This window comes from Anser brachyrhynchus, assembly GCF_964034855.1.
Source record: "Anser brachyrhynchus genome assembly, chromosome: 2".
Taxonomy (NCBI): domain Eukaryota; kingdom Metazoa; phylum Chordata; class Aves; order Anseriformes; family Anatidae; genus Anser; species Anser brachyrhynchus.
This window is the reverse complement of record NC_137695.1, coordinates 18,413,816-18,431,761: the sequence shown is the minus strand read 5'-3', so window position 1 is coordinate 18,431,761 and position 17,946 is coordinate 18,413,816. Positions and strand designations below refer to the sequence as shown.

General features: G+C 38.7%; 1 protein-coding gene across 17 annotated transcripts in view; it reads left to right on the top strand.

Annotated features, from left to right (window-relative positions):
- MYO3A (myosin IIIA) overlaps window positions 1-17,946 on the top strand; it is a gene marked incomplete at its 3' end in the record, with an annotated part of 121,803 nt that overhangs the window by 15,515 nt on the left and 88,342 nt on the right. For 15 of the 17 annotated variants that reach the window (XR_013947745.1, XM_080583258.1, XM_080583260.1 and 12 more), the window contains one exon: window positions 16,512-16,616. Coding sequence is in view for 16 of the 17 variants with exons in the window: in XM_080583258.1 (XP_080439384.1) it covers window positions 16,512-16,616 (105 nt within the window). Of the gene's footprint in view, window positions 1-12,085; window positions 12,205-16,511; window positions 16,617-17,946 lie in introns of those variants that run through there. The other 2 variants (XM_080583248.1, XM_080583250.1) reach the window with 2 other exon arrangements.

Here is a 17,946-nt window from a genome sequence, read left to right as displayed (position 1 = left end):
GTGGTACCTCTGTTATGGAAGGAAGGTAAATGCAGAGAAAGGTGATTGCATATAGACATACATGTCTGTATGTCCATTTCTGAAGCTCAAATAACTGGCCTAATCCTTCTGCCAAGGATTAAACAGTTCTGGTATGGTTAAATGGAAATAAGGTAGTATAGCTATGTGCAAAACCGTTCTCATCATAGAGATCAGATTGATCACCATGAAATTCATCTGAACGACTACAGTATGATGATTTTTGATGTACCCCATAGTTCTCTGTAGTTTTTTTTATATTGCACTTGATCGTGCTTGGTTTTGGGGGAGGAAAAAGTTACTAAATGGATTTGTACTAAGCTAAGGGAAGTGGCTGTGAGGTCCAGTTCTGAGGCCAGAACTGGCCAAGTAGCCAAAAAGACTCTATAGTGTTGTAAAGGGTTCTTGCGAGATTTTTTTAGTCCCAAATATGTGAATTATCATAAAATGGTCATATTAGGCATAAGTTATTAGATATTCTGGACACTGGAAAAGACCTTGGATGGGTTTGTGATGAGGTTATTGATGTCTTGGTGTAAGATAGTCCACCCCACTTTTCATCTCTGTTTTCCAGGATTAATCTACCCTTACTTGACTTGTTACCTATTGAACCTGTACTCTCAAATTCCAGGACAAGATAGCTGTACATTCAATTTTTATCTAAAATTACAATTTTTATTTGCTGCTCCCTGTAAGGCCTTTTGGTGAAGATCTCAACAGTGAGGCACTAGATTCACAATTCAGGTTGAAGATACTGTCTTCTGAATAGAAATCATTAAAATAGATGACAATCAAGAATTATTTACCTACAACTAAATGGTATTAGGATCTCACCTATTGGTTTAGGTCATCTGACAGTTTCTGTGTCTGTAGGCACCAAAACCAGTTGCTTCAAAGTGATGGGAAAGATCTGTTGCAGGGTAATCCTGGGTAAACATAGTATTTTTTCCTAATCTCCTCGCTTAATAGTTGCCTAATAGCATGTATCTTTATAGAAAATATTTTTCTAATTTGAAGTGAAATTCCTAGTTTTCTGTTGAATATTTTAATTTCATTTTCTTTGTTGTATTGCTGTGTCTCTGTGCTGATGTGTGGATTACCTAAATGATCTTGTAAAGCTTTTTGAAGTTGCGGTGCTGTGAGCTGGAAATGCGCTTCTGGGAGAACAGGAGCTATTGCTCATCTAAAAAAAAATCTGTTAAAAGAAACAATTAAGAAACAATTACTTTCTTGATGTAATAAAGTATCAAGAGAGATGTAGTCAATCTCCTACTTTGATGTAGCCTTTCAGCGTAGGTCTTATCAGTTAAAAAACTTGCATAATGATTACATGGAAAAATAAAATTGAACAACCTTTTCTCATAACACTTTTTCTGTATTTGACATTATAGTAGAGTATTTGTAGGAAAATAAAGTTACCAAATAGTGTTTATCTTAACACATGAGGACCTAAATTTGAGACTGGTATAGAATAAAAATTAACTAAATAGTAAACTAAAAGAAAACAATGCAAGAGTGTTTTATGTGATTAGGTTACTTTATTACAAAAATAAATAAATAAATAATAAAAGCTAACTTGCTCAATTCACTGTTTTTAAGGAAACCACCTACAGGAATAAATGTTAGATGTAAAAATGAATGTATAGATGTAAAAATAGATCTATATGGTATAACAGTAGTTTTGACTCAGTTCAGTAATGCCTTTCTCTCTGTAGGCTGCACTTAGGCTGAACATCTGCCCCTGTGTGGATGCTGTTCGAATCACATTTATAATAAAGAATATTGCTAGAGAGGATTCTTGCCAGTTTGTTTTTTTTAAGCCTTGTCATGTGTTTCCAGAGATGTAGGCAGAAGAAATTGGCCTATTGAGTCTGTGTTGAAAAGAAACCACTTAAGTATTATACTTGGGATGAATCAGCCTAGCAGTTTTGTGTCAGCAGGCATCAGCATGATGGCACGGCTAAGGCAGAGTGTGCTATAACCCATTTGTTTCAGCTATGGCTATTAATTAGGAAGGGAATAGATCTGAGGTAATTGGAAATCAGCTGATGGAAGATGGAGCAGAGGGGCACATCGTATTGGATCTTACAGGTAAAGTGTGCAGGTTAAGGGCAGGTGGGGAGAACAAGTAGCGCAGCCCTTGCCTGAAACATGCTGCAAAGAACTACCAAGTAAAGACTGAAGGCTGAAAGTACAACAGCAAGGTAAATAGTAGGTATTATACAGCTTTTACTGCTGTCATAATGCAACTTATTTTTATAGTTCATTTCCTACACAGATCGGGTAGAACTTTAAGAATCATCTCAGTCTGTCTCCAAAAGACACACAGTTACGCTTGTCATATTTGGGATATGTTTGGGTTTGTGATCACGTAAGTGATTTTTTTTTTTTTTTTTTTTTTTACCATTCTCAGTATCTTTTTGTGCTTAGGAAATAGGAAAAACATCCATTATTTTTATTTTTATAGTAAGAAGATAATTCTGTTTTGTTTTGAGTTAGAACAGCCTGGTAGGGGAAGACATTTGGAGCAACTTCCCATCCAAACATGCCGTCTTGTGATATCAAAATATTTTGTAGGAACCTCTCGTGTTCTTGTTCTAGTGTGATCTTTGGCAGAGAAATCATGTGAAAGTGCAGAACAGTTTGTGCTTGGAACCTGCTTCTCTAAAGACAGTGGCATGTTAGCCTTTTCTATTCCCTCTACCTTTTAAGGTAGGAAAATAAAAGCATAAAAAACGATTGGTGGAGGAAATTGCCAAGAAGTTATAGAAATAAATACCTTTGACTGTGCTGAACTTCAAGAAGACTGTCAAAGCATTTTTTTTAGGTGTTTTGGTCCTCCATGTGTGTATGTGAACATTTTAAGAATATTTGCGGTGCCCTACTGAGTTAGACTAACGGTCCATGTAGCACAGCGTGAGTCTGTCCAATTTCTGCAGTCCATTTCCCTCATGCTGTCCAGCAAACAGGTTGTATTAAGTGTCCCTGCCTATTCTGTTTAGTGTCCGTATATGCTCACACTAAACCTGATGTTGTACTGTCATGCTCGGCAGTCTCCTCTTAGAGCATGCAATTTTAATTTTGTCATTATTATATAATTATTACTGTGTATAATATTCCACATACTAGAATACACTGTTTTCAATGCGATGAAAACATTTCCAAATCAAAATATTTTTGAATTTATGGTAAGAAGTTTCGAAGGAAGAATATGTTAAAATTTCCAGTTGACTGCATGCTCTGTTTTCTGATCAGCTCTAATAGTAAAAAGTACCTTCACAAACAATACTTGAGTAGTGCAACAGCACCTGAGGTAGTGCAGTCTGTATGGATATCAATTATGCACATTCCAGATTGAAATCAACCTGATTAATTTTTGCTCTCATGTAGAACCTTTTCTTGTGTCAGTGTAATCTTCGGTGGAGTAATCATGTGAAAGTATAGAATAGCTTGTGCTTTGTAACCTGCTTCTCTAAAGTGACATTAGCCTTTTCCATTCCTTCAACCTTTTAAGGTGGGAAAATAAAAGGATTAAAGAAATAGAGAAACAAAATGATAATTTTTATCATTCTACATTGTTACAGGCCAATTGGTATACTTTTTTGATCTTCTGTGTGTTTCTTGATGTTAATTGAACTTGCTGATCAGACGCTGATAACTCAAAAGAATTACAGAAGGATTATCATGAAGGATTATTGCTATCCAGTTGGCAGCTGTATTTGCTGATTTAAAATCTGCATGAAGTAAATCAAAATTGTTACTTTGATCTTTTAAATTTAACTTGAGGAGGAAACTTTTAAAATGTATAAATATTTAAATTATCTTTTTTAATCCATGGGACACTTCTATTTGTGTTTCTTTTTCTAAGGAAGAAGGAAATCATTAAACCCAGTAAATAGAACCCCTAAGAGTCTGAATTAAACTGAACACAGAAAATTGTAGTGCTCCAGTTCATATGGCACTCTTCCCAACCATAGACAAAGTACAAATACATTGTGTAGATACCATTTAATCTCTACTCTAACAATTGTCTAGGTAGTCCTGTATGGAAAAAAGGAATAAAATGCCAGCATACCAAACTGATAGTCTGCTGTACCAGGGTAACAGGTCCGTTGAACTAGATTGTTTCTAGTGGATTGCTTAGCCTGAGCTAAAATCTACCTAAAATGCTAGTAACTGTGAGAAAACCTGCCTAACAAAACGTGACTCTCAAAGGAAATCTGTGTGGTAAGCAGAGAGCAGCAAGCCTGGGGAGAAGCCAGACATTTTGGTGTAGTCTTAATTAGCAATGATAAGGGCAGGTGCCATTGTCTGGTAAGTCACTTACATATGCTGAGTATATAACAAGCTGAGAGTCCATAATGCAAATCCTTTATGTTTCTCTGCAGATCTTTTAGAAGAATTTCCACTCATGAATTTGCCAAGAGATGGAGAGTCCAGCACAATATGTAGAATATCAGTTACTCTCTCCACTCCAATACTAAAAGTCAGTTTTCATTGCTGGGGGGTTTACATCAAAGCTTAAAACAAGATAGAGCAAATGGATTTTGAAATGGAGATCCAAGGGGATAACAGAAGTCAGTTGTGATCTCAAGCATCTGCAAGCATTTGTCAGCATTGCAGCAGAGTTATTAAGGAGGATTTGAAGGATAGTGGTGTAGTTTTCTTTTCGTTTTGGCTGCTCCTTCAAAGCAGAAGAGCAAGCATGTCACGTTGACAATTAGCCAGTGATGGATACCAGCATTGTAAAGATAGATGTGCTACTGCCTAAGGAAAGGTATTAGGACTGCTATGGGTCTTGACAGTAAAAGCAGCTAGCTCGTGTCTGGTGTAATTGAGAAGGGGCAGCCAGTATGAGGATTTGAGGGAAGGATGCATGGTCGAAGGTGGCTAGTTAGGGGTAAGAAGTCTCCAAGACCTTCAGGAAAGTGTTGCAGTAACTCCTGGATAAAATGATGAAAGATGAGCAGTATACCTGCTGCTATGCATGTGGCGTTCAGTGAATCTTCTGTGCTGTTACACTCTTGTATTTGGTGTTTGGAAAGAGAAGTTTAGCAGATGAGATGCTTCCAAATGTTTGCAAATGCTGACTGTAGTCACAGACAGAGCCCTAGCATTCATGAAATATGCATAAATTTTCCTCACAGATCCATAAATGAACAGTGACAGCATGATTTACATATGTGTCAGACTGAGAAAAATGAGAGTAATTAATGCCCAAATCTAGTGTGGCTAATAGTTCTGGATCCTTCACTGACCTACTTTACATGGAAGTCTCTCACGTTGCCTTTTAGACACCATGTTTAATTCTAATAAATGGTGAGACTCACTGAAGTGTGTCCTTATTTAAAAAAAAAAAAAAAAAAAGAAAGAAAATCCTCTGTTTTGTCATATAGCATCTTATGTGTGAAGTAAGGTTATGCATCTAAAGACGTAAATCCCAGCAGGTCTAGATACTGCATTGCATTGGGGAAGGGAGATGTTTTGTAACTAGAGAACTGAGGTACTGACAGTGCATAGAAATCATAGAATCATTAAGGTTGGAAAGGACCTTCCTCCATCTGGTCCAACTGTTCCCCTACCACCAATATTACCCACTAAACCATGTCCCTAAAATTCAAGGTTGCAGTGAGGTTTGCTACAAAAGAGAAGCAACCACCATCCAAAGTAAGATCAAGGTATCAGAGTGTGTATGTGTTGGCTGAAATTGCCAGAAGCACGATAAGAACTTCTAGGATCAGGACAACTGTAACAATGTATTATGAAATTCAGGTTTCTTTCCTACCTCGACATACATTAAGAAAGATAGAGACACATCATCCAAATATTTCTGTCACTGTTGTATGGTTTAACGTGGATGAGACTTCAGCTGTTTGACGGAGGGGAGACTGGGTGGTGTAAAACATGGAGAGACAAGAAACTGGAAAAGAAGCTGTCTACTTTTACACTCGCCTGAAATTTTGCAGTAGGTGACAGTGTATTTACTTCTGACTCATTAATTGTGATTTTATGAGCTCTTTAGGGGTATTAATAAGCTCTGTGCTAGGTAAGCAGATCAATATTTTTTAAAAGCTGTTTATCTGAATAGTCCTTGACCAGGAATGCAATGCCTTTACCTCAGTCCCATATCCTGCCCTAGTCTGAAAGGGCATGGAGTCCTGTCATAGGTGTGGAGCAGGGGAGGGTATGGTTCTTGAAGCTGCTGAACTTCATCAGGTGAAGATTTTGTCTTAAAATAACAATAGTTGTAAGGAATGGGTAGGAATATGGAAACCAGAGGCCTCTCTGGGTCTTACACGGTATCTGGAGTGACTCACAGGAGTCTGTGGGAATGCACAGAAAGGTCCTGGTGGTCTCATTTTGGCTTTCAAAGAGATGAGCCTATCTAGCAACAATAAAGACATTACTGTACATATTACCTCTTTTTTATGTTAAATAGTGGACTTTCTGATTTGTACAGAGGCATAATTTATTTGGGATTTTCCTTTTGAAAGCTTGCAGTGTTTCTTTGTTAGATACCACGGTTGCTGTACACAGAGATGTTACCATCTGAGACAATAAAGGCAGGTTTATGGTGGTCTGAAAACATGGCGGAGTTTCGAAAACACACTGGATGGAAGTTGGTCTGTCTAATAAAATCCTATAATAGCAGGTATGCAATTTTTTTTTTAGATGGGAGATTTACTTTAAAACAACCATCTTTCAGGAAATAAGCATAGTGGAAAATAAACAGTCATTTTTTCAGTGGGGGAGTGTTGGAGGGAAGGGAGTTGTGATTTGTCTAACATCAGGTATTTCCAAATGACACATATAGAAGAAAAATTAAACAATTGGAAATTGCTTTTTCATATTATTCAATGTGGATCATTTTTCAGTAATGTCTTTGGTTATAATTGCTCCACTCTGACCAACATTGAATAATTTGATCCATTACACATCTGAATCAGCCTTGATTTCTCCATTTCTAATGTGTACCTCTTCGCTTCCCAATTATAGCAATTTTTCACTCTTGAATTATATCCCATTTTCCCAAGATCAAAGTTGTGTGGCTACAACTATTATTTGATGCTTCAAAGTTTTAGTAAATACTTGTATTTTTTTCTGCAAGATGAGTATTTTATATTACATTGTGGTTTGCAGGGTCCACATCTTGTAGGCAGCTGTTGAGCATATGTTATGGCCCACATTGCTGAAGAATATAGCAAATACAAAGAGCTTAGTATGATAAATCTCTAACAACTTTGCTACCAGAGGGGGAGGGAAAAAAAGAGAGATTCTTATTATTCCACTATGTAGTTAAGTAGCATGTGAATACTATGCCCCCCATTCTAATATTTAACATTACTTTGCTTACTGTAAATTTTATTTTTGATCACATCTTTATTAAAGATATGAAGTTATTTTAAGAAAGTCCACAATGAATTTGTGTAGCTATTGGTTAAATCCCAGATTACCAAGCTTTCTTTAGCTTTAGTTGAGGATAGCATCAGTCATAAGAGTGCTTGGGGTAGGATTTTTCTCTTTTTGCTTTAGACAGCTGAAGGTTAAATACTTAAATTCAAATGTGATATTTTTTCTGTCTTTGCTCTCAGTTTATATGTTGGGTCCCTTTATAAAGGGTGTGACTGGAGCAAGTGGACTTGCCTGCAGGGAGGGAGCTTCCTCCTCCTTTGTATTTGTCAGGCAGAGGTTGGAGGCTGCAGAATTTGGGAGAAGAGCACTACAGCAATGAACCAGCAGCTGGAATGTGCAGGAAGCAGACAGGTGTCAGTGCTGCCAAAACGAAAGTTTTCCTAGAGTCCAGAAAGAAAGTCAGTTTGTTGCAGCTCAGAAAGATGTTGGCTTAGCTGGAGTCAAACCCTGGAAGCAAAGACCTGTCTTGCATACACACTGTGAGCAGGGGGAGGTTGGTTTACAGAGCACTTTGATTTCAGCTCTGAGCTAATCTCTCTGAGTTAAGTATTCCAGTAGCTTATTTAAAACAAAATAAAACACTTCTGATTTCAGAGTCCTTTTGGTTCTTACAAAATTCTCTGTATATTTGGTATGTACTTCTCAATATTCTTGCAGGTTTAGGATCCCGTCACAATTACTGAGTCACCATAGCTGCTTTTGCAGTCACCAGACAGAGGCAGGGAACTCCAGAGAGTGGTTCAGCTGACCTGTCCTGCACTCTGCTGAGTGGAGAGGAATTGCCTTTAGGATGAGTCTGTTTCAGCTTCACTCCTTTTATAAAAAGAGACTGGAGACAAGGCCCATTGTTTCGATCCGTGCTTCCCCAAGCCATGCTTTCAGACTCAATAGGGATGATTTCGATTACAGTCATTTAAATTACAGTGAATTATACTAAATTGTTGTCTTCATCTAGGAACACAGACATAAAATGAATTATGTGTAGTGTGGACATGATAGTACTTGGAACTACTGTCTGAACCTTGAATCATATAGAAATGAGGCTACAGAAGAGGAAGATGCTTTGAAACATTTCGTAATTGGTAAAGACTGAACAAGGGCAACGTGCTTCTGAGCAGGCAATAGAAGCTGTGAAGTGCTTGCTGTTATGCAGCCCACCTTGCTGCTAGGCTTTTTATATTTTCAGAGTCTTATCTAATTTTGCAGCAGACAGTAGAAATGCTTCTCTTGATGTTACTGATCTCTAACTTAGGCTCCTATTTTTCTCCCTACCTAAATGAGTGGTTTTGCATTCTGAAAGTTATTTTTACCACTGCTCCTTGTGTAAAATAATAAATGAAAATAAATCGATTATTTGCACTAAGGTTTTTGTATAAAAATGTTCCATCTTGGTAAGCTGTCTCTTGTGTTTGTTCAGAAAGTCCTGGACTCTTTACTGACCAGTGCTTTTCGGTTTTGTAGTTAGCGCTGATTTTGCAAAAAGATCCTTGAACAGAAATGTAGTGGGAAATAGGTTTCTTGTATACACTAAGGCCCTAGAGTTACGTTTGGATGACTTTATACAGTTCAAAAGTAAAAATGAGCTCTGCAAACCATCACTAAAATAAGAAACTTCCCTTTTTGGTGTTTCCGCAGCTCAAAAAGTGGTATCATGAAATGCTGCATTTTAAAAGCTACAAGCTTTTGTATGTAGGGAAAAGCACTATTGGCATAGATGTGATCTTTTCTATTTTGGCCACAGTGTGAGGTGGAGACTTCTATGTTCTGACTGAGAAAAAGAAGAGACTGAAGGACACCATTGCTTGAGATGGAATAGACAAACTTTTCCTCTGGGTGCTTGTGTTGTCACTGCATGAACTTGACAAGGAAAATGAGAAGTTAAAAGCCAAACTGAAAGTGAAGAGATCAGAAGCAACAAACAAACAGCTGTGAGGCAGTGACTAACGGCCCTAAAGGTGCTAGATGATGTAAAAGAGCAAAACTACAAATAGCACATGGACTGTGATCACTGAAGCTAAATAACAACTCAGGAAAGATGTCTTTCAGAGACATGTCTCGTTCACGCTAAATTGAAAGCAATCAGCTTTACCTAAAAGCCTGGAGCATTGGTATGGTTTCTTTGGATTATAGGTTATCTTGTACTATTGTTAGGAAAAAAATAGGAGTCACAGTGCACATCTTTCCTCCATTTGATGTGAAATTAAAAACGTGCTGTACAAACAAGCTGCATGTTGAACCACTTGGCCCACTGAAGAAACCGATGTGGTTCTCTAAGTCTACACAAGGACCCTTGGTGTCTGTAGTTGGCATGAGATGCTGTCAGTGGAAGGTGCTCTTTGGCTGTAGACAGCTGTAGAGACATGTCACACCGTAGGCAGAGAATAGGAATGAATCTGGTCACAACTGACTGTGACAGCCAGTGTGGTGAGAAATGGAGTCCATCAAATTCTTGGAGACAGAAGGCAAAGGAAGTGACAATGGAAATGGCCATATGAGGTTGGTTCTGCTCTAATGGAGAAGTTCTGTTTTGAAAAGTTGAAGGTGGAAGGACATTTGAGTGAAAGAGACCCCAAGATAATTGTGTTCGCTTTCCTGAGGAAAGGAAGGTTGGTGGAGCAGTGGAGTAAGGGTAACCGGCTTTAGAAAAGTATGCTTTACCTGGCTTGGGAAGCTGGTAGGTAGCTGTGCTTAGGGCAATAGCATAAAAAATGAAGGAAAACAGGATAGTTGGGCCGTTACTGAAAGAAATCATCAAACTCACAGTAGCAAATTAGCTGATGTGGACAAAAGATACAAGCACTGTCAGAGAGCAGTAAAAATTCATCAGGGTTTGTTTCTTTTAATCTTTTAGAATGTGTTCGTAAAGGAGAAACAAAAATGCACAATTAGAGTACAAGCATTTAAGTATAAGGTCTGAGAGATTAATGTGGCATGGCAAAGACAAGATTGTGTTACTAAGAAGATAGAGAAATGATAGAAGAATATTTAATAAGTGTTTACAAAGTGAGAAAAACTGTGACATAGAAAAATATAGAGCAGTCTGTGTAACTTTGATACCCAGAATGATTCCAGAACCCATAGAAACCAGCATAGAAATACCTAGAACACAGTATCATGATAAAAGTGGTCAGCTTGGATTGGGCCACAACAATTCATGTTAATAAAATCTCTAACAGAATAACTGGTGTTGTAAGGGGAAAGCAATAGATGGCATTATGCCTTTTGGAAGGATTTGGTGTGTTTCCATGTGACATTCTTGTGAGGAAAATGTGGAAGTTGCAGAAACTTCACGTAAACAATAAAACAATCTCATTTTTGTAAAGCTTTACTCAAAAAACAGTGGTAAGTAGTTCACTTTCAGGCAGGGAGAACCACAAGTGGGCATCTGCTTTTGGCCTGTTTCTGTTCGTTAATAACCTAGGTGAGGAAACAAAGTCTGTATAAAAAGTCCGAAATGGACACCTAGCTGAATTACGGGCACATTGGAGAATAGTGTCAGATGCCCTGTTGTGACACACTGAGGAACTTCCTGGAATCATGGGATAAATGCAGTAGACACACGCAAAGTACTGCTCCCTATAGGAGGAAGAAGTGGGATATGTCTGACTAGGCCATGGGACTGCAGAACGGGTTCTCTACAAAGTGCGGATGTTTCTGCTCTCTCCAGTTTTTCCCAGCTGAGACTCCCAAAGGAATACCATATTCAGTTTTGTGCAAAATGTTTCACAAACATCAGTGGCAAATTGTACACAGTCTAGGTTCAGAAAGAGTATATTATTTCAAAAGGTTATAGCAACTAACTTTTTTTCAGCCCACAAAAGAGAAAAATAGTATGTCGTGACAGTAGTCAAAGATGATGTTAAATAGAGAATAACAATCATTTATTTTCAAAAGCTACAGGGAAGGGTAAAAGTAAAGCAGTTTTGTTGTCAGCAAGGAATATTTGGGTTGGACAGTAGGAAATATGCTCTGACTACAGGGCAAGTGAAACCCACCAGCTGCTTAAATGGGAATCTTCCTCCCTGGGAGATTTTTAGGAGTAGGTTAGGCCAAGCGTCTGTCAAGAACCACTTGAAAGTACTAGATCTCTACACAATGAAAATACAGTGGGTTAAATTCCTGTTTATACATGTTTCTGTAGTTTTGTGACAAAAAGCAGCAGCAATACAGATCTTTTGTTCTTAAAAAAGCCAGGACCAAAAGAAAGGTACAGCCAGCTCAGGGGCTGGCAGCACTGCTGTACTGCATGCTCAGAAACAGCTGAAATTTATTGATCTATCTTAGAACAGGAGAGAAAAAAAAATAGTGCCTGAGATGGTTTTAGGATTCTTGTGTGTGAAGACATTAAAGCAAGGCAGGACAATGCGACTTTTTCATAACTATCACTTGTGTATGCCTTAAGTTGTGCATGCGTGAGGTGTTACCCAGCCAATTCTGTCCGTGCAGCCTGTAAGGATGGGGCAAGTAGTAACTGTAGTAGTTGTTACTGTAGCTGTTCGAATCCAAGCTGCTGAAATAAGATGAAAGTGCCTCGACAACTGTAGGATGCAAGCAAATTTCACCTGACAGCTCAGCACAGATGCATAAATTAGGAGCAGCTGGATGATTAAAGGCTGTAATAGGCTGTATAAAGGCTGTGTAAAGGCTGTCCTAACAAAAGTGCAACTAATAGTTCTCTTAAAAGCGAAGCTGATGCTTGAATTGTTATTCAGTGGGCTTCAGAAACCAGAAGGACTGAGCACAGAGAAATGTATCAGCTGGGTCAGGTGAAGAGTGAGTAAGACCTACAAAGAACAACTGCATGACTGTGATGTGGTGACAATTTTAACTGACATTTTGTGTTAGAATCGTGCTATTTTACAAATCTATTGCAGAAGAGAGCTTTGCATTCTAATAGCTCAATTACAGCAGCACAAGGTTATGGCAGATGGGTGGGTGGAAGACTGTGTGTCATCCTGGTATGAGTCTTTGCCTTTTGAGTGCCAGAAAACCATAAGGGAGGAGCTCTTTGTCACCACTGTAGAAGTCATAAGCACATTTTCAGATGGATCAAGTCTTCTATCGAGTTCTGAGTATGCAAGAATTCCTCAGTCCTTTTCACCTGTCTGTCTGAATGTCCAGACTAGGGACTGAGTATTTTTAAATTCAATTATTATTAACCATAGAAAAATGCAGGTTGGAAAGTACCTTCAGGGGTTATTGGGTCCACCCTCCTGCTCAAAAATGATTAACTTCAATGTCACAATTTTGCACCAGGTCTTTTCCATCTGTGATTTTGGTATCTTCAAGGATAATGTATCCTTGCTGGGTGATGTCTTCCAGATCATAAGACTGTCAGTGGGAAAATGCCTTCTTTGTGTCCAGTAGGAATCTACTATCCTGCAGCTGGTGACTGTTGCCTCTTATCCTTTTGCTGAGTACCTCTGGGAATCATCTGTCTCTGTCTTCTGCACCCTCTTTTATGTAGCACAAAGATTTCAGTTTACCCCTTCAAGTTAGGACAATGGGCTGGCTTGCAACAAAATAGTAGCTGTCAACACCTCTATTCTCTAGATGTTTCACTGGAAGGAAAAAGATCTTTAAAAAAATGTATTTTTGTTGCCTTCATGATTTCTTGTTGTACAGGCATTGCAGTTAGCTACACTCAAACACAGTAACTTTGGTAGGAGATTGCACAAGTTTTTTCTGTGGACAGCATGGTACTAAGAAACTGCAGAGATCATAATTACAAGCTGCAATATTTATCAGCACCTCAGGAAACTTCCAGTCTGGCAGTACTACGAAGTAATATTTATCCAATAATCTCATTGAAGGACTGCATGATTTAAGAAAATGTGATTTTAAAATATTTATTTAAGTTTTCATGACATTGTCCAGATCTTGATCAACATTTCCAAGGATACTTTATCTCCTTGCCTACTCAGATTCCCACTTGCAGCTGTCAGCTTTGGTAAAGAAAAAGAAATCTAAACAAAACAACAACAAAAAAGGAGCTCCTGTAGACATGGTCCAGAAGTACATTAGGCAGTAGTATTGTAATTTTCTGTAGTTTTTACTACTAAAAAAAGTAGTAATTTTCTCTACTTTTGAGGGGGAAGAGAGGAACGTGGCTTATAATGAGAGGGGCTTTTGATAGTTTTATGATAAGCATTTATTGAAAACACGTGTAATTTTATAGTCTTAGGAAAAAGAGTCACTGTTTGAACTTCAGTTGCATGTATGGTTATAGGGACATGTGGCAGCTTCACCTGCAAAAATAAACAGTAGAAATAAGAAATGAGATCAGAGTCAATGTTTTACCCACGAGGACTTGTGTGGCATGCAGAAAAATAGAACAAGGTTAATGCTAACCTGTGTCATCTTTGTCGTCATCGTTCCTCCCCTCCCCACCCCGCACATCTCAGAGCACACAGATACAGTGTCTGCCATAATCTGCTTTTCTAATTGTGGTTTGTATTCTCATAATCCCTTTTCCTTCATTTAGCTGCTTCCATTCTATTACCTAGCTTTATTTCCCCTCATCCTCCTATGGTGGTGGTCAGAAAAAAATACAAATCATCTGGTATAAGTAGAAGTACAGCTTTTTGAGACAGAAGTAGCAAAAGAAAATTTGCCCTGTGCATGCAAGAGCCTCTATCTCTGAGATCCTCAACTGACCTCAGCCTAACTGCTGCTCTGCCTTGGGAGTCACTGTAGATGTGATCACCTCCCCCGTGATGTGGGTGACTTTTGTTTTTCTGCTCAAGAACTGCTCAGCTGAGCTTTTACATACCCAGGTTCAGTTTTGGTTTGATCTGAAATTACCAGTTTTAGTACCTTACTTCACCTGGAATTTTATATAATTTCTATCTAATAATACAGATAGTTATAACAGGTGCTTATATTTTACAAGAGTGGTAGAAAAGTTAGTTAAAGCAACATGTTAAAGTAAAAATAAACATTGTTCTCCCAGACAATTAAATTCAGTGTTGGATTTACTACCTATGTATTGAAGAAGGTGATTTCTGAAGTATTTTTCCTTCTCCCACCTACAGAAATAATATATTCCTTTCTGCGTTAGTTCTCTTTACCTTGAGCAGAAAGCCTAACAGATATCCAGCTCTGTAAACAAAATAGAAGACCCATCTATAAGAAGCAAAATTTTAATGTTAGATAATGAAGAAAAGTAATTTACAGAATATTATTGTATTTATATGATTTATTTCACAGCTGTTTTGCCAGTTGTCAGACCGTGTCAGTGCCCTGAAATGCAAGTGCATTAATTTAACTGGACTTGTCATCATCCATTAGGTATGATTAAACGTGTCAGTGATGTGACAAAGTTAAAACAGCTGAGATTCGGGAAGGTGAATGGCATTTTAGAAAAAATAAGTAGCAAAAGGCAGTGGAGAAGGCAGACCAGCACGCCTAAAGACAGTAAATTCAATCCTGCTTGGGAATCTGACCCCGATCCCACAAAGCACTTAATCTCATCATTTACGCACATGAGTTTTTCCCTTCTCTAAGCATACATATTGTCCCACTGAAGTTAGGGGGTGAGATTAAGCAATACCAAGATTGCTGCCATACAGCTCAGCATTTATCAGACCAGAGCCTTCATTGACCTGACGGGGGGAAATATCTTGCCACAGCACTTATGTATTGAATGATATTTGTGTAGGCGTTCACGCAGTGCAAGTTCAGTGCAACCCAGGGTTCCTACAGTAGTCAGAAAATTATTGTTTTGTTTGGGTACAAAGGGATGTAAAGTGTTTTTTGCTGTAAGGTGCAAGTCTTTTCTGTAGTTGCTGCACAGAAAAAAAAATGTAGAGGTATATAAGAACAGATTAAAAAAATATCAAATATAAAAGTGTCCAATGTCTGGAGTTCTGTTGAAAGATTTTATCGATAAATTAAGCCATCATGAATAAGCTACCCTATTTGCACTCAGAAGGATTTACAATTTTGTGCTACTTTGGTAAAATGTCTTATGTGGGTATTTATTTTGGTATAAAAAGCTACTAGACGATACAGTGTAAAACTTATAGATTATTTCACTGTTTTATTAGAAGCAGCTACTCCTTTAAAGAGGCAGTGGCTCTCTAATCAATGAGTATTGTTAGGTGATGCAGAATAGGTATCATTAGGGATAGTTTAAGACCTTAAGTACTGATTTCATCTTTGCAGGTACAGAGCTGCTACAGACTTAGATTGTTGCTTCTTCCTGCTAAAAAATTTAAGTGGTAAAAGAATAAACATGAAATGTTGCAGTTCTAGGCTAAACTGCTGGTAATCTTTAGAGCACAAGGTCAAACCTGTGCTTCTTGTGTATGCAGAAGCAAAGGGACAGATCTTGCTGGAGTCTGTCTGGAATTGAGGCAGGAGAAAGAGTAGGTTGTGGCTCTCTGCATCTGGAACAAGGAGCTGAGAGGGCTGATGCTACAAGGGCTATAATTTATCTTACATCCACGACCCACCTTGTTTTGGTGATAAACGAGACTTTTCTTTCCACTGTGCTTTCATCTCCATCTATGAAGCCCATCCCTTGCGTATAATGTCCTTCTGCACTACAAATTACATACTGCTTGGCAAAGAAGGTAACTTTTACCTTGGAAGATTTTCCTGTTGGGGGAGTTTCTCTGCCACCTGCCTTCTGATGCCTTAAATCCATTTTACATTGTATGTAGCTTTTGTACCTGAGAATTGATGCTGTAATAATCCGCATTGCTGGTGAGTTGCACATGATGAATATAAGAAGCAATTAGCGTGCCCCACAGAACATGCTTTCACAGCAAATTTATTGCTCTATAAGCTACTTCCATTTCAGTGAAAGGCAATTGCTTATATAGGAAAACAAAGAAATAGACTGCTGTACTTGCATTTGGGCAAGAAGAATTAAATGCAGAAAGTGGTGAAAGAAGTTGGTATAAGTTGCTGTTTTTGTTGTTTGTATAAATGGTAGATGCAAGAACAAATTTGTGGTTTGCCAGTTTAATAAGGAGCTCATTCAGGCACAAATATAAGAAACTACTGTAAAATAAAACCAGGTGGCTGCTCCAACATTTCTTAATTCCTTTTTATATTCCAATTTTATTTTGCAGCTGTGCAATGGTGGATCTGTGACTGATCTTGTGAAAGGGTTTCTGAAGAGAGGTGAAAGGATGAATGAACTTATAATTGCTTACATTTTACGTGAAGCTCTGATGGTAAGATAAGCTCTCAGTGAAAGGACAGTCAATATTCAGTAAATGTTTTTTTTTCTTTGAATTAAGGTCATGTCCCCATTAACACAGACTTTTATAGCAGTGTTTAGTGAAATCAAGGTATGTGTAATGCCCTCTATAGACAGATAGAACCAGCGTCACATTCACAATCCTTGGTTATCATGGGGGACTTCAACCCCAATATCTGTTGTGGGGACAGCACAGCCGGACATACGCAATCCAGGAGGTTCCTGGAATGCATCGATGATAACTTCCAAGTGACGGAGGAGCCAGCAAGGAGAGGTTCTGTGCTGGACCTCATTCCCACCAACAAGGAGGGGCTGGGGGGGAATGTGTAACTCAAGGGCAGAATTGGCTGCAGTGACCATGAAATGGTGCAGTTTAGGGTCCTGAGGGCAGTGAGGAGGGAGCACAGCAAGCTCGCTACCCTGGATTTTGGGAGAGCAGACTTTGGCCTCTTCAGGGATGTTTGGTAGAGTACTATGTGACAAAGCCCTGGAGGGAAGAGGGGCCCAAGAATGCTGGTTAATATTCAAGGATCACCCCCCATTCAAGCTCAGGAGCAATGCATCCCAACAAAGAAGAAATCCGGCAAAAACACCAGGAGGCCTGCATGGGTGAACAGATCACCTGGGAGGGATACAGAGAAATCATCCGAGCAGCTAGGGATCATGTTAGCAAAGCTAAAGCCCTGCAAGAATTAAATTTGGCCACAAAGATGATCAGAGAGCTGAAGCACCTCTCCCATGAAGACAGGCTGAGGGAGCTGGGGCTGTTCAGCCTGGAGGAGACTCCAGGAAGACCTTATAGCAGCCTTCCAGTACTCAAGGGGGTCTACAGGAAACCTGGGGAGGGAGTCTTTGTCAGGGAGTGTAGTGATAGGACAAGAAGGAATGGTTAAATGGCAAAAAAAAAAAAAAAAAGAGGTAGATTTGGGTTGGAAGTTAGGAGGAGATTCTTTACTCTGAGGGTGGTGAGGCACTGGCACAGTCTGCCCAGAGCAGCTGTGGATGCCCCATCCCTGGAGGTGTTCAAGTCCAGGCTGGATCGGGCTTTGGGTAACCTGGTTTGGTGGGAGGTGTCCCTGCCCGTGGCAGGGGCAAAAAAAAATTACTTTTATTTTGAGAAATAGCAGAAATATACACAGAATACTGTTCGATTTATGTCTGGCTCCAAGGTATTTTTTAATAGCGAAATGATCATTGGTTCTAGTGAATTCAGACACCTCCACAAGAAAAAAAAAAATCAGCTTATCAAGTGTCTTTCTTTCTCATTGTCTTTTAATCAGAATTTGACTTCCTGCATTGGAATT